The 22572-nt window shown below is 36.9% G+C and overlaps 1 protein-coding gene across 6 annotated transcripts in view; it reads left to right on the top strand.

Annotated features, from left to right (window-relative positions):
• The window catches only part of Ptprc (protein tyrosine phosphatase receptor type C), a 107643-nt gene that overhangs the window by 77874 nt on the left and 7197 nt on the right, over nucleotides 1–22572 (top strand). For all 6 annotated transcript variants that reach the window (XM_076547517.1, XM_016000966.3, XM_076547514.1 and 3 more), the window contains 14 exons: nucleotides 507–567; nucleotides 2277–2385; nucleotides 3045–3079; nucleotides 5460–5569; nucleotides 6258–6348; nucleotides 6439–6515; nucleotides 10898–10934; nucleotides 11025–11122; nucleotides 11812–11937; nucleotides 13534–13691; nucleotides 14234–14369; nucleotides 15932–16081; nucleotides 20103–20193; nucleotides 21435–21568. In XM_076547517.1, the coding sequence (XP_076403632.1) occupies nucleotides 507–567; nucleotides 2277–2385; nucleotides 3045–3079; nucleotides 5460–5569; nucleotides 6258–6348; nucleotides 6439–6515; nucleotides 10898–10934; nucleotides 11025–11122; nucleotides 11812–11937; nucleotides 13534–13691; nucleotides 14234–14369; nucleotides 15932–16081; nucleotides 20103–20193; nucleotides 21435–21568 (1413 nt within the window). The remainder of the gene's footprint in view (nucleotides 1–506; nucleotides 568–2276; nucleotides 2386–3044; nucleotides 3080–5459; nucleotides 5570–6257; nucleotides 6349–6438; nucleotides 6516–10897; nucleotides 10935–11024; nucleotides 11123–11811; nucleotides 11938–13533; nucleotides 13692–14233; nucleotides 14370–15931; nucleotides 16082–20102; nucleotides 20194–21434; nucleotides 21569–22572) is intronic.

Raw genomic sequence — 22572 nt, 5'->3', positions numbered from 1 at the left:
TTTCCTTTTGGACCAAGCTGATTTTCTTTATTTGTATTAAGTTTTGAGTTCTTGGTGTTTATGGTAATTATTTCCACACTGCAATTTGTTCATTTTTTACCCTCAAAAATATGCACATTCCACACCCAACTCTTGTAAACAGCAGATTTATTTTAAAAATAAAATGTGAGCCTACTAGCATACTAATAGACAACTTTATTTTTTTGTCTATTTACTGTACCTTAAAATCATTAATTCTGGGTTTCACTTCTTGAACTGTGTTCTTCCATTTCCATTTGTTATTGATGTCATTCAATTCATGACATTCAAAAGGTAAACAACTTTTCTATCTTCTTGACTGCACACAATAAAATAACCTTAAACTCTCAGCTTTGACTCAGTTTTTTAATGAAAACAAGCAGCATTTTTTAAGAAATAATGTACATTTTATAACATGCCATACACACTTAAAGTAGAAAACTAAATTCTTTTCTTTTTCTTTTTCTTTTTATTTAACTGAAATTCAGGTCTCCTTTCACAATGGAGAGTATCAGGGAGAGGCAGTTGCTAAAAATCAATCAACATCTTGTAAGTCATCTTGGCCTATTTTTTCTACCTCTATGTGTATGCATTTGTTTGAGCAAAGCTGTGCTATATTGCATCCATAGATTGACTCCTTGGTTGCTTAAAAGTATTTTATAAATACTGGCAATTTTCAAAAATCTCTGAATAAACCCATATTAAAATACAGTATCATAAAAATTAAATTAATAGATTTGATCACTTAGTCACTAAGTGAATGTTGCCTTTGTTACAACTTTTAAGAGTATTTATTTGCACAGACAGATATTTTTGGTAGCTCTTTTAAATGGGACTGCTTTCTTGACTATAGTGTTTGGCATATATCTGTGCTAGTGATATGTGTGCTGATTATGTTCTGATTTCTAAGATATCTTTAGTATATGGAGCATCATTATAGACAGGAAAGCACACACAACCCGCCCCCCCCCCCCAGGTTTTAGAAGTCATGAATAGCTAGTTTTCTCTCTGTTCGGTCTACCATTTACTGGAATCACACTATTTAGCCTCATTTCAGGAATTAAAACACTGAGGTTCATAGGTAATAGGATTCTGGCCAAATTCCCTTTAAGTAAGGAAGAAGTAAGGTTGGAAACTCCCTAGCCTGGCTCTGGGACTCAAACTTTGATGTCACTGCATGGGTTTATTGCATATGAAAAGAATGGCATGTAACCCAGGATGGCATGTAACCCAGGATAAAGATTTGCCAACCTAGTGGGAACTCATGAAATTTGGATCAACAGCTGTGGAGCCTGCATGGGACTGGGCTAGGCCCTCTGCATAGCGAGACAGTTGTGTAGCTTGATCTTCTTAAGGGCCCCCTGGAAGTAGAGGCAGAATTCATCCCTGGTGCATGAGGGGGCTTTTTAGAGCCCGCTACTTATGATGGGACACCTCACACAGCCTTGAGACAGGGGGAGAGGCTTAGACTTGCCTCTACTAAATGTACCTCCCCATGGGAGGCCTTACCTTCTTGTAGGAGGCAATGGAGGGTGGGTTGGGAAGGGGAGGTTGGAGGGGCAGGAGGAAGAGGGGGATCTTTGATTGGTATGCAAAATGAATAAAGACTTTTCTTAATAAAGAAATAAAAAGACAATAAAATAATAATAATAATAAAATATTGCCAACCATGCTTTGCTCTGCTTTCCCTAAGCATGCGATTCACGTTGATTCTTAATGAAAACTCAGGCTAGGGAAAGTGTTAATCCTTACTGTCAAATGAAATAAATTTTGTCTCTTGGTTAATTGGTTTTATTCCCCAGTGAGCATGTAAGAGATTTATCTTTGTGGGATAGAAGCTTTTATGAATCCCTTAGGAGGCTACCCACTTCTGTGCTCAAATGGTAAACTATGAGTTTCTTTCTGAAAGCTGTAATAACCACATTACCTCATTGATCCCTTTAAAATGAACCTCTGAAAGGGAATTAAATCTAAATGATAGTTTTCTACAAAAGTACAGTATTTAATGAAAAGAAGTGGAAGTGCTCATTTATATTCTAATTAGTCTCTTTAAATATAAAGGCCTTGGGAATTTTGAAATAACAGAGCCCATCATTGCAAAATCGAGATTTTAATGTATTTCATCTTATTCTAAAATTTTAGCTTTGGATATTCACCATAAATGAAAAATATTAAAATTCTAGTTCATGAAGGTCACTCACATTGTCTAGCAAAGTACTTGACATAATAAGCTCTTGTGTGTCACTCTTCACTTCTAGATAACGCTAAAGCACTGATTATCTTCCTGGTGTTTCTGATTATTGTGACATCAATAGCCCTGCTTGTTGTTCTGTATAAAATCTATGATCTGCGCAAGAAAAGATCCAGGTGAGAAACAGTTCATTTTGAATTAGGAGGCAATAGTAGTTGTAATAATGTCACAAGCTGTTTTCCCAAAATGCATTGACTGAGCAATGGACCAGAGAAGACAGTGTGAACTTCAGTTTATGACCAAATTGGGTGTCAATTCCATGACTTAACATGAAATTATTGGCTTGCTGTACGTACTTATACTCTCTACCATTGCTAAAGGCATTGTAGGCTTGTTTGGATAATGATAAGTGCAAAGACTGTACCTTCTCTTTCAACCCTCAGTGGATGAAAGTCATTTGTATACAGCAAATGCAACAGGAGGGAAGTTCTGGGAAGTGTGTTTATTTCCTTGCTCAAGATGATAGATATTTAGGAGAAATGGAAGGATTCACTTAACTTTCTCACGCTTCGGAAATTCACAGGCAACTCTTGGTTGATTTCTTCCCTCCTCCTTGTTTTCTTCACTCTCCCCAAGTTCCTGTTCCACCTCTCCCATATCCATCCTTTCATTCTCGACCCTCTCCTATTCCCCCTATGCAGTCTCCTATTATCCTTACCTTGATTTCTCCCTCGCTCAGGACATTTACAAAATGGTGTTTGCTCAGTTAAGTTGAATGCCAACTGAATTCCATGTTCCTTACAAATAGAGAAACTCATGTTTCTTATTTTCACAGCAATTTAGATGAACAGCAGGAACTTGTTGAAAGGGGTGAGTATAAATGTTTCTTACTGATGAATATTATTTCGCTACATTTGAATCCTCTTATTTTAAAATAGGGACTGTGCATTTTAAATTAAACCTGGACTTTGTCCATTGACACACGATGAAACAAAATTATTTTTTCTAAAAGTAGCCATCTGTGTGAAGTTATCACAAATATTGTCCCTGGCCCTGAGAGTACCACAGTGATTGTCTATGGTCTCTGCCCTTCAAGGTTTGGGAATCTAATAGAGGAAGGCAGGTGTATTGATGAGTAGGGAACAATTTGGTAAAATGTTATATGCAATATGCACAGTTCTGTGTAAAGATAAATGATAGAAATTTGCCTGTGGAGGGTGCAGAAATTTGGTTGGCTAAGACTGCTGGGAAACATCAGACCAACTAGTGAAGAAGGAAGAATAGGAGAGCAGATGGTATTCCGTAGTGATAAGGTGATGTGGAATATCTTCAGTTTGCCAAAGTGGGATGGGTGGTGGATCCTCCCACTGAAGACACAGTGATGAATAAGATAGACATTATATAAAAGAAAAGACACTCCTCCTTCCAACTCTTCTATAATTTCTTTAGGTTTTAAAGACATAATCCAATAAAAATCATTAAAGACATTCAAACTATGCTTAAATAATTAAAGCGCTTATTTTTCTATTACTTAAGACAGAATTTCAGAGCACCTCTATGTCTTGTGTTACCTCCTTTGTGAAGGGTTTCCTTCTGACAACAGGAGACATGATGTTTGAATGCAGCAGCTTTTGGGCTGGTTCGTTAGAGATCTTTAGTTTTAGTCTCCTTTAGAGACTGTGTACCAACCTGATGCTGTTGTATTTGTTCATGTCTTTATTGATTAGCCTCCCATAAATAGGGTGCAGACTTTGGAGAGGCTGGAAGTTCCTCTTTTTTTCAGTGTTTTCTCCTCACTGCCCAGATGAGTGTATGGAATTCAGTGCATGTCAATGAACAGATAAAGTCAACAAGGTAATATGCCTAGAGTGTTGGTTCAGTTAGGCTGAGAGGAGAAGGAGGAACAAAGGAGTGATCACACCTGGGCAGAGGGCAGAATGCACTTCCAGGAGTTAAGGTGGATTGGAAGTATCAGCTATTTCATCTTGTAATTAATACCAATTGCAACTGGAAAGACTTTAGAACTTACCCACTCTAAAACACAGCTTTCAATTCAGCATGGATGAATACTAGGCATCTCCCACCACCTAAAGGAACTGCTTACTGCAGCTAGCCAAAGTGGTAATTGTGTTTGGAAACAAAGTTTTTGTGAACAGTCATATAGCTATACCACACTCATGGACAGCTTCTTTCTTCATCTGACAATCAGTACAGTTACCATGACACCTGAAGAACCAGCTGGGAGAGTAGGAGAAACATTTGCATGTGTAATAGCACAAATTTTCTTAACCTTTTAAATCATGGTTTACCGGGATGGAGAGATGATTCAGAGGTGAAGAGCATTGGCTGTTCTTGAAGAGGATCTGGGTTAGTTCCCAGCACTCACTAGGCTGCTTACAACTGCCCTAAAATCTAGATTGATGGGATCTAGATTGATGCCCTCTTCTGGCCTGTGTGGGCACTGCATGCATGTGGTGTACATGCATAAATGTGGACAAAAACTCACACACATAAAATATATCAAATAACAAATATATCTTGTAGAAACCCATGTTTTGTCAAGATCAGTATATTAATATAGCTCATAGTGAAATTTTTCATAATGGAAAGAAAGGGGAGTACTCAGTACCCATCTACATTTTTTTAAATCATAGAAAGTTATCTCACAATGTATTTAACTTTTTTAATATTCTTGAGATACAACAGATGAATATAATTTGTTAGATAGTATAGTGTAACAAAATTAAGATGAATGATAGATACAATAGTACTAATAATTTTCTTTTATCATCTGTACTATTACAATAACTACACAAATGTAAAATTAAAAATGGAGGCTGGGGATAGAGCTCCTACGTGGGCAGTCTTTTTAGCATGTGTGAGGCAATTGATTAGAAAAATAATAAACATGACATATAGAAATATGTCAACTAATATAAATTCCATGTAAACAATTAAAAACATGGATTTCTAACAATGGCGGTATGTGTTAAGGACCTTTTATCTAGGCATAGGATAGGGAGAAGCTCATGATAGTAAAGAGAATAATACAAAGTCAGAAAATATCTGAAGTACAAGACTTAGAAGTCCTTAATTTATAGGCCAACACTTTCATGTAAATGAAATTCCCCACAAAGATAGGGAGAAAAAAATTGTTGAGGACTAAGTTCAAGATGTGAACTCTATTAACATATGCATATCTGACAGACAGACAAACACAACACTGGTCTTGAATCTCACTTGTTTACAGATGATGAAAAGCAACTGATGGATGTGGAGCCAATTCACGCTGACATTTTGTTGGAAACATATAAAAGAAAGATCGCTGATGAGGGTAGACTTTTTCTGGCTGAATTTCAGGTATGTGTCATCATTGATATAGGGTAAGAAATTCCACGTGGTCATCAAGATGATTCCGTGTTACATATATTTACATAACCGTTTGCCTTAATTTATCCGCTGAACGCAACAATATAATACAGGCATATGTTACTGCAATATTTACAGATGAGAGACTCATTGAGGGTGAAAGGTCATTCACAATATGAAGCCGGTTAACATCATAGTATGATGTTTTAGTGCATTGTAACCGATTATGAAGTCCTGTCACAAATCATATTTGGATCATTTTGTATTTGTGTTCTTGATGACTATCTAATGATACGTCATGAACTAAAAAGTTCTGAATGTCACATTGATTATTTTGTATTTTTCATGTAACATTAAGTTTGTTCTGAAATTCCTTTTTTATTTTAATAATTTAATTGTTCTGTCATTGAGTTTTAAAGGAAATATGGTGTTTTTGAAAAATGTAAAATAAAGTTAATTCTAGCTTATTAACCATGTTTGTCAGTAGAAAGGACATATTTATAAGTTCCCTCATTTACCCACAATGGTGACTGGCAAAGGAAAAAAGAAAAAACTAACTTTCTTTCTTCCTTCCTTCCTTCCTTCCTTCCTTCCTTCCTTCCTTCCTTCCTTCCTTCCTTCCTTCTCCTCCTTCTTTTTTGGAATCTTCTGTAACCCCAAGAATCTTTGTGTCTTCCAGAGCATTCCACGGGTATTCAGCAAGTTCTCTATCAAGGATGCCCGAAAGCCTCACAACCAGAATAAAAACCGTTATGTTGACATCCTTCCCTGTGAGTGCACATAGGGAACTGAGTTTCTGTGTGTTGACACTGCATGACTACTCGTTATTTCAATATCAAAACTTTCTTTTCTTTAAACAGATGACTATAACCGTGTTGAACTCTCTGAAATAAATGGAGATGCAGGGTCCACCTACATAAATGCCAGCTACATTGATGTGAGTAAATACACTGGATTATCTTGTAGCCACTTTTGGTTGTTGGATATGTCCATTTTCTTTGTATCTATGTGTTTGATTTAGTTCCTCCACTGATTTCACAAAAAATTGGGGAAGTTATAGAAATATTTAAGTAAAGCCCAAAACATCTCTGATACCAATAATAAAATCACTAATGTTCACACAAAAAAAATTGTAACAAGTATGGTTGCTGGTGCTGTAAGCAAAGTAGGGCTTTCTTCTCAGTGAAAATAAAAATCAACTCCTTGCTGTGTATTAAGCTGAATGATCTCTGCATGCATTTCTCATAAGAATCCTCCATTTCTCCAGCTGAGCACACTGTGCCTACTATATACATGAGGCGTGGGAGGCTCGGGTTCTTCAGTTATTATGAGACTGATGGAATTAGTAAATGTTTTAACAAGAGGTGCGACTCAGGTCTGCCCGACCCCTAACCGGTGTGCTTCTGTGACGACACAGGGCACTGCAGTACTTGCTTACTCCATTGATGCTATTCATCGCTCCCTTGTCGTTATCCAAACTGTAAATATCTCGACAAAATTTGCGAAAACATTTTAAAATGTGGCATACATAATTTTTAAATAAGTATGCTTTGTGGAATTAAAGACTTTTACACAGTACAAAAACACAATGGCTAAGACCATCATCTTACCCAATCTACCCAGTATTTCCTTTCATCAGGAAAGTCTTCATTGTTTACATGGAGTTTCTTATTAGAAAAGCAAAACTCCAATATTCACTAAGGCTCGCTTATTACAAATATTATACTCAACTGTTATGTTTCCTGTATAGGCATATATAAACATACCCACAACAGAGATACATTTTTTGCATGGATATACATGCACATATACACATCTAGTTGTATAGATATAGAGTATTTAGCTATCCAACATATTAACGTACATGTAGATCTTTCTCTGTCTACATAGAACACATATAACAGTACTCTAAATGGAAGGATTAGCAGAATCTTCCTCTAAGGGCCCAGAGAGCACTTCCTTTTGACTTTAGAGATCATACTTAATCTTTATCACAAATTCTCAACCCTCACTTGAGTGGCCGAGCTTCCCTTGATAGAACATAACAGCTCAGTAACAGAATCACTTTAGGTATGAAGTCAGATCTTGCTGGATTTGCTCACAGGCCTGTTCCTGTACCTTTCTTGTTCCAGTTACAAAAACCTAAGGATGGGAAGGTTTATTTTGTCTCATGGTTTGAGGTACATTGTATCACGATGGCCACAGGAGTGTGAGTGGCTGATCACACTGCATCTGCAGTCAGGAAGCTGAGGAACATAAATGCTAGGATTCCATTTGTGTTCTTCTTTTTATTCAGTGCTAGACCTCTGTCAGGGGAATAGTGGTGGGTCTTCCTACCTCCTACTTACTATGATCAGAGTGGCTCTTCCTACTTCATTTAAGTGTCTCTGGATACTCCCTCACAGACATGTATGGTTTGTCTCCTAGGTGATCTTCAATACTGTCCAGTTGGAGATCAAGATTAAACATCAGGGTTCAGGGAAAGGGGAGCTGAGAGATGGCTCAGCAGTTAAGAATACTGGCTGCTCTTACAGAGGATCTAGATCTGGTTCCCACCACCCACATCAGGCAGCTCACAACTACCTGTAACATCCATTAAGGGGAACTGATACCCTCTTGTGGCCTCTGTAGGCACCTGCCTGCACACACATGCTACATCAATACACACTCAGACACACAAACAACTAAAATACATAAAAAATGAACAAAGATTAAACATCACAAGCCAAAGTTTGCTCGCTCCAGTCCTAGAAAGTTTTTGTGGTTTTTGTTTTTGTGGTAATTCATGGAATAATTAATGGACATTAAGTGTGCTTTATAAATTTCTACTACTACAAAGAAAGATGTGCCACCTTGGTTCATATTATTACCCTATGGGTTTTAATATATCTATAGAATAGATTTCTAATAGAGGAATTTCAGATTCAAGAAACTTATATAATTATAATTTTTAAAATTTCTACATGGCAGTTGCTCTAACTTATAATCTATTCCTAACATAATTATTTAAGTACTTGACAAAGTATATGTTATGATATGATATATGATGATTTTTGTGTAATTCTCAGTTCTTCTAAAGGGTGGGCAGTTGAAATTGAGGTCCTTTTGTTATTATTATTATTGTTGTTTTTCTTATATAAATGTATAACATTTTATTGAAGTAGAAATTCAAATTTCACCTTGTAACATATATATATATTGTTTTCAAGAATTAGTTTCTGAGATCTAGCATAATAAAATATCACAAATTAGTACCAGGAAAACAACATAAACTATTCTCTGAGTTCTTGAACCTAAAAATCTCAAAGCAAGATATCACTCACGCTGTCTGGTAGAAAAATCCTATTGGCCAACTTTTGGCTGCTGGAGGCTTCTAGCTATCCTTGTTTTTACTGATTCATGGCTGCCTCTGTCTAGTCTCTGCCTCCACCTCATGGCCTTCTTGCCTGCTCCAGATCCTCTGTTTTTATAACCTGCCCCTTTCACTTGTATGGACACTGGTCATTGCACTCTGTGACTCCCTTTACTAAGGTAAAAGTGTTTGTTTTTATTTTTCATATCTGGAACTCTCAGCTCTACAAAGACACTATTTTCATTTAAATGTACATTCTGGGGTTCCAAGTAAATATAAAATTTGGGAACAAGAATTCAACTACACAAATCTATGTAAAGGCCTAAACTAATTTAGATATATTTTCTAGTTGGATTACTTGAGAAAGATACATCTTTGGTATCTGTGTATTAATCATTAATAAAGTCACTTTTTGAGATATCATATGGTTTTCCAGAGCTAAATTATTCACATAAATGATTATGAATATTTGGTAACATACTGTAATTTATTAAATGCATTTATTGTTTATCAGTCATCATTTTTAGTGATTTCCATGTATTAATTAAATAACTCTCACGATTGAGAAACATTCCCAGTTTTTCTAGGAGAATCAGAACTGGGATTGCATCCCTAGGTAGTCTCTGAAGATAACACCCGAAACTTATCTCTCATCAAATATTTTTGATACCTAACACTTTTTATATTCTTACTTAAAACCATACCCTGGAATCTAACTGAGTTGACATATTTTTCCTGACTATGTGAATGATCTCCATAATGTAAACTCTTATTCCTGTTTTACATGTTCTCTGCGAAGCTTGTTTCCAGTAGCAAGTGACACTTTCAACTGTGAAGAGTGGTCTCCCAAAATAGCTTAGTCATGTGTCATAATTTTAACTGATTTGGGCAAGTGACCTACCTCTGCAGGCCACAACAATTACTAGTGGCCAGGTTTTGTTTTCGAGTACACAAGTTTATTTTCCAAATGTCTTGTCCTTCAAAAGAATGTAATGAAGAGAAGACATGGCAATACTAAAGATTTTGTAAGGATTTGGGTAGACTCTAAAAATAAATAGCCCATGTATTCTGTTCAAATATGTATGATAATGATGGGATCAAGTTATAATTACGTTTCTCCAACTGAGCTCCAACCCCCTGGAAGGCAGATCTTATCAGCTCCTAGGTAGGTTATTGACATACTGTAGCTGCTCAGCATGTTCTTGATGAATAGATGCAAATGACTGATACTATCAGGAGACTGACTGAAATTAAGCGAGGATTCATATACCTGATGGGCAAAGTTTCTATCAATGGCAGTGCCACCTCTTCCTATGGAATTTTCCCCTTTACTAAGGTGAAAGTGTTTGAAAGCATTTTGCAAGGAATTTGCATATTTTATCTGTGTCTGCACTGCTTCCTTGTCTTAGTCAGTGGAGCAGAGAAAGCAGTCATTACAGGTAATGAATGTTTTTATTTTTCATATCTGGAATGGCATAAAAGGACTCGAGGGAATACAAAACATGTTCCAGCAATAGTTAATATGTGCAAGTGTAGGTGTGTTCCCAGAGGTATTTATTGCAAGAAATTGAGTAAAACTCTGAAAAAGAACGCCATGACTGGTGAAAAGGTTCAAATAGCAGGAAGTACGGTAGGGCAAGTAGATTATAAACAAGGAAAGTCCTGATCCGATTGCTAATTGCTGCACCATCCCAGATGAGATGAAGTCTAATTATAAGAGCTGTTTGGAGTACATAGTAAAAATACATGCAGGTCATGAAGGCTGTTTGCGAATGATAACTAATGTGTTCATCACCATTAAATGCCATGTTACACATTAATAACCCTACCCCCACCCACACACTGAAAACGGCCAGACATGTTTACAACCATGATAGAGCTATATCAACTTCTCCTGATTCACAATTTTTCATGTTAAGCAAATAAGTGTTCTATAAATGACTTTTCCCTTTGTGTTTTCTGATCAGGGCTTCAAGGAACCAAGGAAATACATTGCTGCACAAGGTAATGTATATCAAATCCTGGAGTGACTCCTGGAAACTTGTTTTATAGCATTTCTGAGAAAGCATTTCATAACTTGTATTTAACTTCTAGGACCCCGGGATGAAACGGTCGATGACTTCTGGAGGATGATCTGGGAACAAAAAGCCACAGTTATTGTCATGGTCACACGATGTGAAGAAGGAAACAGGGTAAGAGTCCAGAGGCTGAGGTTGGAACTTAGGAAATGCTGAGCTGCATCTGATATTTGTAATATAAACAATTCTCTGTTTTAACTTGTTCGAACCTTGTTTGAACATTTTATTTACATTTTCATGCCACTAGAAAACCTAAATTTGTATGCAAAGTTTGTGTGTGTGTGTGTGTGTGTGTGTGTGTGTGTGTGTGTGTGTGTGTGTAATATTTAAGTCAATTAATTTTGAGGCTTTCATTTGGCATCGTGATAAGTTCCATGCATTGGAATGTGCCAACGTTACAACTATTTGTGAATGACCACAGCAAAACCGACCTTGGGTAGATGATGGACACTCACATAATTCAGTGTTGAGAGAGAGAAATAAAAGCCTCTGGTTTCCCGAGCCTGAAGGTGACTACTTGCAAGCACGTCGTCACTTTTCCTAATCTTCTTGTAATAGGTGGTAAGGACCAGGCAGATTGTCCTTCTACTGATTGGTTAAGATAAATCCATCCAGAAACATTAGTGGGAAATAGAACACATTCCAGTTCAAGGTGCACATGTTATTAAAAAAAAAAAAAAGAATATGCAAACGTTTGGGAAAATTTCAGTTGAATAGATTTTTTGATTGTTGGTGTTTTAGGGAGTAAACAGAAACTGTTTTATGATACACTGGAGTCATGAATGATTTTTTTAAAACTGTAGAACAAGTGTGCAGAATACTGGCCATGCATGGAGGAAGGCACCCGGGCTTACAGAGATGTTGTTGTGAAGATCACTGAACACAAAAGATGTCCTGATTACATCATTCAGAAGCTGAACATCACACATGTGAGTTTATTTCATTACGTAACTTTTGGCTTGGTGTGGCTTTTTATAAAAGTGCAGCTAAGGGATATTAAATGTGAGGAACTAAAACACACGTGGGAAAAATTATTTTTTAATGATCTTTAGGAGAAGGAGCCAGGTTGAAACAACCATGAAAGCTGACAGGATATAATTTAAATTGCTGATTGATGCATTGTTTGTCTATACCACTCACAAGCGGCTCTTATGCTGGACCTCTGAAGTAGTAACAAGAGGGTCTACAGGATGTGCTAAGTCAGTAATGAGGTTATTAAGTGGAAAAACAACCCTGCTTGTCAGTAGTCTGCCTGCATTATGGAAAGCATTATTTTAAAGATGGCACACTACATGAGAATTAAAAGAAATACTAAGTTACAACTATACAGTTGTGAGAGAGAGTATTCGGTTCAGCAGAGAACGAGGTCAGCATGGCCTTGGGAAGAGTTGAAATGGAGGTCATCTCTTATTATGCAATCCCATTTTCAGGAAAATTCCAGATAGAGGAGCCTATAAAGGCAGAAAATAGATTAGTGGTTGCCTTAGGCTGAGGTTGTCAAAATGGGGAGTCAGATGGGTTCAGGCTTTCATTTTATAGTGACAACAACATTCTATCATTAGATAGTGATGATGTTCCACTGTGAATGTAACAAACACACTTTAAATACATGGACTCTTTGGTTTACCATGTATACCTTAATAGTGCCATTTAAGCTATTTTAGTTTAACTTTTCTTTGAATTCTATTCGTTGGAGTGTTTTGGTGATCTGAACTTTATTTGTGCAAAGCTCAGATACATTTTTTTCAGGAAGACAGAAACTGAAAACCCAGGTTTGCTGTGTATTTCTTTTACTGCCTTCTTTGCTATGATGGTGTTACTCCCTGTTCTGCTCTTGGGAGATGAACAAGCCTATCTATGGCCAGTAGAAAAATGCATGCTTGGTGAAGGACCTCATTGCATGTATAGAGGAGCTGTTAGGGGCTGATGTCTAGCTTGTCACTGTGATTATTCTGAGGAAGCTATCTTAATGGATTTATATAATTTCTATTGGAGACTTGCAAGCCAAACATTATATTATTTATCTTTTGAAAGTGAGTAATTCTCTGTGTGATAATCTATAAAATAGAATGCAAACCAAATAATGAATTATACTTTCTACATGTAGGAAATAGTCCTACTTGCTGGGAAAACAAGCAGATGCATTCTAAAACGCTGTGAGAGTACTGTTTACTTAGTAGCCAAAACTCGACCTACATCTCTCTGCTTGCTTTTTAAGTCCTTCTCTTTTAGTCTATTATTGTTTTTTAACTTTGACTTCTTTGCACAGAAAGTCTGAGAAGTTTCCACTTTCCTTACTCTTCCTTGCTCTGTTCATCATTGGTTTACTGGGTAGTGCATGTGAATCTTAGTGTGGCTTCTCATGGAACAGGAAATTGGAAAACCAAGGAAGAAAGTGTTTGAGGCAAAGGTTTGGGGGTGGTTACATGAGGAGCCTATTGTGCAGATCCTCTTTTTTACATATTCATCTCCCTGAGTTTGCTTTGAAAGAAACCATCTCAAAGAATGCATTATCTCTTGACTAGAAAAAAGAGAAAGCAACTGGAAGAGATGTGACTCATATTCAGTTTACCAGCTGGCCAGACCATGGGGTTCCTGAAGACCCCCACCTGCTCCTCAAACTTCGAAGGAGGGTTAATGCTTTCAGTAACTTCTTCAGTGGTCCTATTGTGGTGCACTGCAGGTAAAGACTTCAGGGCCAGAGCGCCTGTGGCTATGTACAAACCTTCTATTGGGCAGCTAGGGACATTTATTGACTAGTGCTATTTTGTCAATAATCTGCTAAGATAAACTTATATTCATTTCTCAAATAACTGTTGTTATAAATTGACATTGTGTAATTGCATACATTTGTGGGGGCATAAACAGATGTTATGATTTGTGAATTAAATAACAAGGGCCTGAATGTAAATAAGTAAATAAGTTTCAAGTTGAAACTTGCGTTATTGCCTACCTTTGATGGCTGCCCCACTTCTTCCTTGTGAACACAGCTCATATTTTTATTCCTTTTAAAAAATTGTGTGTGTGTGTGTGTGTGTGTGTGTGTGTGTGTGTGTGTGTGTGTGTGTGTTTAAGATAGAGGACAGCTTTACAGATTCAGTTCTTTCCTTCCACCTTTAAGTGGAATTCAGGGATCACGCTCAGGTCAGTTTTGTCAGTCAGGCTCCTTCATGCACTCAGCCATCAGGTATACCACTCACCTCATTTTTCTGTTTGTTCCCTTAGTGCTGGTGTTGGGCGCACAGGCACCTACATTGGAATTGATGCCATGCTGGAAGGCTTGGAAGCAGAGGGCAAAGTGGATGTCTACGGTTATGTTGTTAAGCTAAGGCGACAGAGGTGTCTGATGGTACAAGTGGAGGTACAGTAAAACTTTTCATGAGTAGGCTTACCATTGTTTGATGATTTAAATCTTCAGGGGGTGGTGGTGAGGGGTGTAAAAGAAATACTTATCATAACAAATTCAAACGGTGGAGAAAGAAGGTATTTTAACTTCTGAGAACTAAAACAAGCTAATCTCCATCAAAAGAAATGTAAGCTTAAGTTATTCCCCAAACAGTGAAGTCATTTATGATGAGAAAAAGGAAGCAGCATTGGCAACTTTTCATAACATTGAGCAAATAGAATAGTATAGGGATCAAGAGCAGATTTTGTTTTGTTTGTTTTTCCACATAAGATCTCACTGTACAGCCTACCTGACCTGGAATTTGGAACAGAACTCAGCCTCCCAAGTGATAGGCTAAGAGGCAGGAACCACCACACTCTGCAAAACCCTAGCTCTTTGGACTAGAGTTCAGAAATTCAAATATAGGCCCTGAATTGCTTTATTATACACTGTTGGATATTTTAAAATCTTTCTATGCCTAAGATCAACTATCCACAAACGTCAATATTTATCTCATATAACAAGAACAACAATAAAAATGGGTGAAAGGAAAATATAAGTTGAAGCACTTAGACACATTTGGAACATGTGCTATGGCATTTGGTAATTGGAAGAGAGAGAACAGTACAAGTTTGCCTGTGTAAATGGCCATAACCAGAAAGAGACATATGAATGCTCCTTGGATTTAGCATAGCTAGAATAACAAAATATTGGAAATAATCGAAATGCCTATAGTGGGGAATGGAAAAAAATCACAGCAAATGACACACAGTGTTGGAAAGAACAACCCAGTGTGTGTCTCTCTGTGTGGTCTGATGCAGACATGGAAACCACAGGGGAATCAATATCAGTGAAATTCATGTACTTTTGTGTCTGTAGTTAAATAGACATGCATGCAGATTTGTAAAAATAGAATGATACTCAGAAAATAATCAAAGTCAAAAGATGTGCCAAACTAGAGATGCCAGTTTAAAAGGCTTATCACAAATATATCTTTTCCTTAAACAAAAACCAACAAACAAAAAAGGACTCAAAGGAGATAACAAAAATGTTTAGAATTGCTGAATTTGGGTTTGGCAGAATGAGATGTAAATAGTTTTCTTCATGAAAGAGAAATGCTATGAAAACTTTGAATAAAATGTTCTATAGGATATCAACCAATTTTTCTGACTTACATTGAAAACTATTATAGTTTTGAATAATATTAATTTCAATCTCAATATTAAATACTGAAGGAAGTAACAGAACATGAGTTAATGAGAAATCTAGGCATAAAATGAAAGCCACATACAATGGATACTCAAATATATTTGACAAGCTATTTTTTTTTCTGGAATTTTTAGTCCAAAATGCAATTTATTTATATTCTGGAAAACATGACAATTTTGAGACTATTTATATGTCACAAATATCAATAATCTTTTATTCCCACACAGCTCAATGTGGAAAATTTTGTATATATGTGTATTTTAGTTACATATGACATGTAGAGCTCTATAGTACATGTTAGTTATGTGTGGTGTTCTTTACTTTTGCAGGCACAGTATATCTTGATCCATCAAGCATTAGTGGAATACAATCAGTTTGGGGAAACAGAAGTGAACTTGTCTGAGTTACATTCATGTCTACAGAACATGAAGAAGAGAGATCCACCCAGTGACCCCTCTCCTCTGGAGGCTGAATTCCAGGTAACAATAGTCATAAGCAATATCAATGGTTATAAGTAGCTTTGAGGAATGCAGCTCGTTTTCCAGTTACGTGGCTACAAACCAGTGGAGCACAGAAGAGGAAGCTAAGACTCTGAGAGTTCTTAAAAAAAAAGTCTGAATTTATAAACCAGTTATGTAAGAGGCCTGTTTAAATCCCGAAGTCTGAATCTACAACCAATACTCTTGCTTCACTAAGCTTATATGAAGAGTTTCAGAATATTCACAGTAGCCACAAAATGGTCTGCCACAGGCAATGTAACATCTCACCTTTAAACCCTGCATCTAGTTTTGGTTTCAAAAGGAAATAATTAGAAGAATTTACAACTGATTAGGAAGTTGAACTGGCTGGAGCTGGTAGACAGAACATAAAGGATAAGTATGTGTGTCTCTACCTCTTTATTAAGTGGTTATTCTAAAAGCCAACTGGAGATGTATTCTTCTGTAATTTCAGTGGGTAGACATAGCTATTCTCAAGCAACTGCTTTGTCAAAAGTGGTGTGAATTTTCCCTTCCACCTTTAATTTCTAATTTACTGAGGCATTCAGTTTCAAAAGAGAAGGGATAGACTTTTTATCAAATGGAGACCACTTGACTAATTAGGATGAAAGTGGGGCTGAGCTTGGAGGATGGGGAGCATCTAATGATCACGTTTCACCATCTTCCCTATAGTGGGGGACTAGCAGACACAGCACAAGATTGAACATCAGGAAGCTTTAACATTATTCTCTTTCCCTTTGAACTGATGAGCTGACCACAAGCCCACTAAGTCACACATGAATACTTGTTGTTTGGTGAAGCTGGTATATTCAAGGTAAATATTTGTATGTATAGTCACTAAAGGAAAGAGGAATTTGTTTTTCGCTGAAAGGTATGATTGAATTTTGCTGGGTGCCAAGGACATTTGTAGGCACAAGAGTCAAAGCACTTTGCAAGTGGACATGGGGAGAGACCTGCAAATACTACTCCATCCAAGCAGACAGAATGTAGAGACTACAGTATTATTCCATCCAAGCAGGTAGAGCATAGAGACTGGAGACCAGCAGATAGAAAGAGAATGAGGGGAAAGATTCAAAGCGGCTGGCAAATGTGATGGGATGTTGTAAGGTGGAAGCAGCTCTTCAATGAGCATCTTTCCTTTAGTAAATATATATTGAAAATATTTAATTGACACACAATTGTACATATTTGTGAAGAAGAGTAGGATGTTCCAAAATATGTCTGATACACATGATAATCATATCAAACTATCCTTACATTACTTCAACCCCAACTGCCTTTAATTTACAGAGGAATTATAAAGTAAAATCATCAGTGGAGAGTTGAGGGAAATCAGGAGAAGGAAGGCAAAATAGATCTTAATGTTTGAGGAGGAGGAAAGAGTAAAAGATAATTTTGAAGATAGTAAGATTGAAGGAAATTATTGTGTGATCACATAATGTTTATGGCCATGAATTGAAAAAGTGTCATTCAGTGGTTTTGATTGAGTTCTCTGGGAATAGAGGTTGTGTAAACCCATGTGATCTAAAAAGTGGTTATGTGAAGATAGAACAGCAAAGGAGTTGATGGTCTTTGCAAATGAATGTTTATAGCAATGATGATGACATAAGAGGGAGTCACATAGAAATCAATAAAGAAAGTCATAAGAACAGTATGTTGGAGACTTTGATAAAAACAAAAATTTATAGGAGAAAATTGCTAGAATAATGATGAAGAAGAAGAGTAATTTACTGTAACATGGATAGTTCAAGTAATTAGTTTAGACATGATGTCATGTTTGTGATAAAATTGACAAAGTTGCAGTGGTGAAACCGGATGGGTGGAGAGTAGAAAGAATGATCCCAATAGATGAGAATAAGGCATCAAGCTCCAGCAAGGCTGTGTAGATTATTTCATCAATGCTGGTTTGACCAAGGAGATGAGCATCTTGTGGGACAGAGCCCATTACTTGCCAGATCTAAAAATAATGAGGTTGGGTGATCTTGAAATTGGCAGCTGATGCCTCTGAGTGAATGACATTGAATAATGAGTACTATAATATGAGGGGAAGAAAGAAAATTAAATTCATTGGGTTTTGTGAATATGAAATTAGTATAAATGGTTTGCAAGTGGAAGCAGGGAGCAAAGAGAATATGTAATTGCTATTCAAACTATGAGGCAAGAAATTTAAGATTGGCAATGATTCAGCTTTTTTGGTGGTATCAGTGATACTTCCTTGGTGTAAAAAGGAAATGAAAGAAACTGTTAGGAGAAGAGGATCAGGGTATATTCTTGCTGAGGATAGACCATGAACATCAGAAGGTTGAGAGAAAGGTATTTGCTGAGATACCACAGTGCTGCATTAGCTTTTCTTGTGGAAAATGAACAGACTTCTGTTCATCCCAGATAGGACACTCAACAGGAAACAAAAGTCACAATTTCATCCAAGTTCACCTCAAAGAACTAGTATATTTATTGGACTTACTTGCAGAGTACAGGTAAAGGGCTAAATAGTGTCGATGTCTCCAACTAAATGGATCAGTGCAAAATCCTACACCATCATGGATAAGGACCTCCAGGAAGCTGCATCAGGGAGCCCTCCTTTCAGCTAATCTTCCATTTCTGACATACTCTAGCATTATCCAAGATCACGTGGGGTTGACCCTGGGACCCTGCCCTCACTTATTCTACTAGGATGTGTCGGTGGCCTCTTCACTAGTAGCCTCTTCACCTAGCTATTATTGTGCTTCCCTGGACACTGTCAGCTGCACTGATAGGCTTAGCCTTGTGGGCACATGAAAGACTCAGGGACTGAAGAGTAAACAGTCCTCCATATTTCACTATTGGAAGATGATTCATTGGTTCCACTTAGAATACTAGGTTCTAGCGACTTGAGGAGAGTGGTTGTTGGGTGGCCTCTCACAACATGATATGGTGTTTTCCAAGGTAACTGGTTTCCTGTGTTACTTACATTCTTCATTGCTGTGACCAGGTACCAATAAAAAAGACCACTTATGGTTGAGAGAAAGCAGGAGGAAGTAAAGGAGGAAAGGTTTAGTTTGGCTCATGGCTTGATGGTTTAGTCCAATATGGAGGAGAAAGCAAGATGGAAGAGGTTGTTCTCAGGGTTGGATCACAGAACCTCTAGCTATACTGCCTCCCACTTGGCAAATGGTCCATATTGTCAGGCATCTTCAGTATCCTGAAGTCTCCATTGCAACTTAGGTTTTCCCCTCACAGCTTCACGACCAGATCACTCCAGAATTCCACGCAGGGCATCTAACCCTTCTACACATTGACTGGCCTCAGTGGCCTTTTGGAACCTTATTGGAAAATTCTATAACATCCACACCCTTGCATCTTGCGTGCCTGAAAAATTAGCATCACATGGACAATGCCAGGTTCCTTTGCCAGCTGGAGATGCAGCCTGGACCTCTTTGAACACAGCTGCAGCTGCTTCTGTATGCCTCCATGGCTGAGATTTGGAAAATACTTCCCTAGATAGCATAGCTGAGATCCACTGCTATGAAGGCTCTCATTGTATAAGCATCTCTTTTCAAATGACAGTTTTAAAATGAGTTTGAATTTTTATATCCCTGCTCTGTCCCCATGGGGTCTTACATCTCCTGGGTACCTTTCTTGTTGACCCAGACGTATTCATTTAAAATAACTTGCTATTGCAAGATGGATAATAATGAAAATATGTGTTTTGTGGTTTTGTCTGATAGAAGAACAAACTATACTACTTTGCTATCAAGCATCTCTTAACTAAGGAGCAGATTCTATTAGGTACAAATGTCATTTTGCAGCCCCAGTTCGACATATCAAAGCTACTAAATGTGGGAGCAATAAAAAGGAAAGGTTCAGAGTCAAATTTAAAAACTGTCACCCATGGGGAGTTATGCAAATTTCACAGGCACTGATGAAATTCTTGTTTATAGTGATATCTAGGCTACAATAATTAAGGAAATATTTACATTTTAAAGGAGGATTTTGTATTTATTTGTTTGTTTCTTTCTTTCAGAGACTTCCATCATATAGGAGCTGGAGGACACAGCACATTGGAAATCAAGAGGAAAACAAAAAGAAAAACAGGAATTCTAATGTTGTTCCATGTAAGGAAGTTTACTTTTATATCTTGTATCAGGTAAAGTTAAGGTGTGTTTGGACTTATTTAATGTAAGACATGCACTTGATTGAAAATTTTAAGTTGTTTGTGGGCTAGCTAAACTTTAGTTTTAGGCAGATTATTTAGATCCCAATATTTTCAATGAAGATGGACAGTATTAAGTGTATTTTCTTCCCCTAAACAACACACACATTAAAAAAAAACAATATAACAGAAATAGGTTATTAGAAGATGAAGCCTCTGAGCTGGGGCAAAGAAGGGCTTCTTCTTTATCTTTATTGTGTGTCCAGGTAATCACCAAACAGCAGAGGTTTTAACAGTCATTTGTTCTCGTTATCACTGATATCTGAGAGGTTGGAAGAAGGTAGAAATGTTCAATAGATTGTCAGTCACTGAATTTACTACATTGAAATATGAACAATTTTTAAGGCTTTAATTCTCCTTACACATATTGGCGGGATCACACCTGGCACTGCTTTGATTGCATCCAGCTGCCTGTACCAAAATTAGCACGAGTAAAATATAAGCCAAGCTAGTAAACAAGACAACCAGATAAATCAAATCAGCATATGGCTGACCTAGTTAATTTCTGCAGAAGTCCTTGTTAATACATTTAAAATATGGAATTGCTAGTAATGTAGTTAAATACGTCATCAACTGGGTTTTTACTAATTTAAAATATTGTGAAACAAGAAATGCTTTAGCACTAAATAAAATTAGATTAAATACTAATTAGTCTGAAGAATGTATTTAGTAGAAATTGTTAATTTAATGTTAATTGAATAACATTGAAAACAAGAATCTAAGTTATGATTTTTTTAAGTTATATTAACCAGAACAGTGGTAGTCCATGAACAACTTATGTGTGCATATCAAACACTACACAATCAATTAGAACACAATGATGCTACTTTTCATGACCTGAGCTCTTATTACTGGAATCTTTTGAGTACTTTCTTTTTTAGACTTCCAAAACTAATTTTAATCATTAAACACTGAGTGAATTAATGATTAGACTCTTATTGCCGTTAGATCAGCACATTTAATTCTTAGTTTCCTTTTCATTTCTACATGTCTGTCAGTCCAAAATTTGATTCTTTTTTCATTTGAGTTCTCCATTGAGCCCTGAAATTTGCTCATGCATAGAGAGCATTCTCTGTAGGTGAGTTCAGTCCTCAGCCCTGTTTACTTTCCTGGGAAGACTTGCTACTGTTTGTTTTTACATAGATGACTTTAACAGAGTGCCACTTAAGCATGAGCTGGAGATGAGCAAAGAGAGTGATCCCGACTCAGAGGAGTCTTCTGATGATGAAAGTGACTCGGAGGAAACCAGCAAATACATCAATGCATCATTTGTGATGGTGGGTACCTACACTTCTAAACCAGGATCTGGCCCTTTTGAGATCATGTCTGTGTTGTTAGGTCCATTGCTCAGGCAAAATTACACATAGCTGACAAGCTCAGTGATAACCACATACTCAGAGGCTCAAAAATTTCACCTGGTTATGCCATTTTAAACATATTAAGCAGCATGAAAGAGTTAAAACTTTATCAGTTGTTTCAGGGCAAGGCAATGCTATTGCTTATATTTTAAGTTAAACATAATAACATACTAGTTTTAAAAATAAAATTAGAATAAATATAACTATTAAAAAGCATTAGTTATTCAAATCAGCAAAACTGAATTTGTATGATGATACAGTGAAAACCTTTTAACTCAGATAACTAGAATTAGTTATTATTATTGTGACCACCCCAGCCCTGGTCTTATTAGTCTTGATAGTCACATATCAGCATTTTGAATGTCTCTCCCATGAGTTTATGTCATACACCTTTTTGGACAACAACAACAACAAATAAACCAGAAAACTAAATGCAGGATCCAGTGAATACTTAAGTATTTAGTTGGATTTATTTCTTCTCTATATCTTCTATAAATTACATTTTAGTGAATATTATCTTACTTGTGCTATGCCGTGAGAACATCTACAGACATAAGTTATAATAGATGATAAGGATAATTTTAAATACTTATGTTGGTTCATTTTTTGTAACACAAATTGCTAAACAGTCTTATTAATAAAATCCTCACAGCCAGATATTGGGGTAAGAGCTGAAAGATCAGAGAGGTAGGGCAATAAGCCACTAGTACTTACTCCTATGAAATCCTCTGCTGAAAGAGAGCAAGCTCCACTCTCCACCTGGCCTTCTCACTTCCTCTCTCTGCCCAGCTCTATCACTTCCTGTCAGTACAGACCTCCAGACTTCTGTGGTTAACTAGTGGCTAGCTCCTCCTTCTGATTTTCAGGCAAGCTTTATTTTTTGAGCACAAATAAAATAGCACCACAGTTCCTCTTTTTTTGGT

Source organism: Peromyscus maniculatus, chromosome 11 (genome assembly GCF_049852395.1).
Source record: "Peromyscus maniculatus bairdii isolate BWxNUB_F1_BW_parent chromosome 11, HU_Pman_BW_mat_3.1, whole genome shotgun sequence".
NCBI classification, from domain to species: domain Eukaryota; kingdom Metazoa; phylum Chordata; class Mammalia; order Rodentia; family Cricetidae; genus Peromyscus; species Peromyscus maniculatus.
The sequence above is the reverse complement of the archived record's forward strand: the minus strand, read 5'-3'. Positions and strand labels throughout refer to the sequence as shown.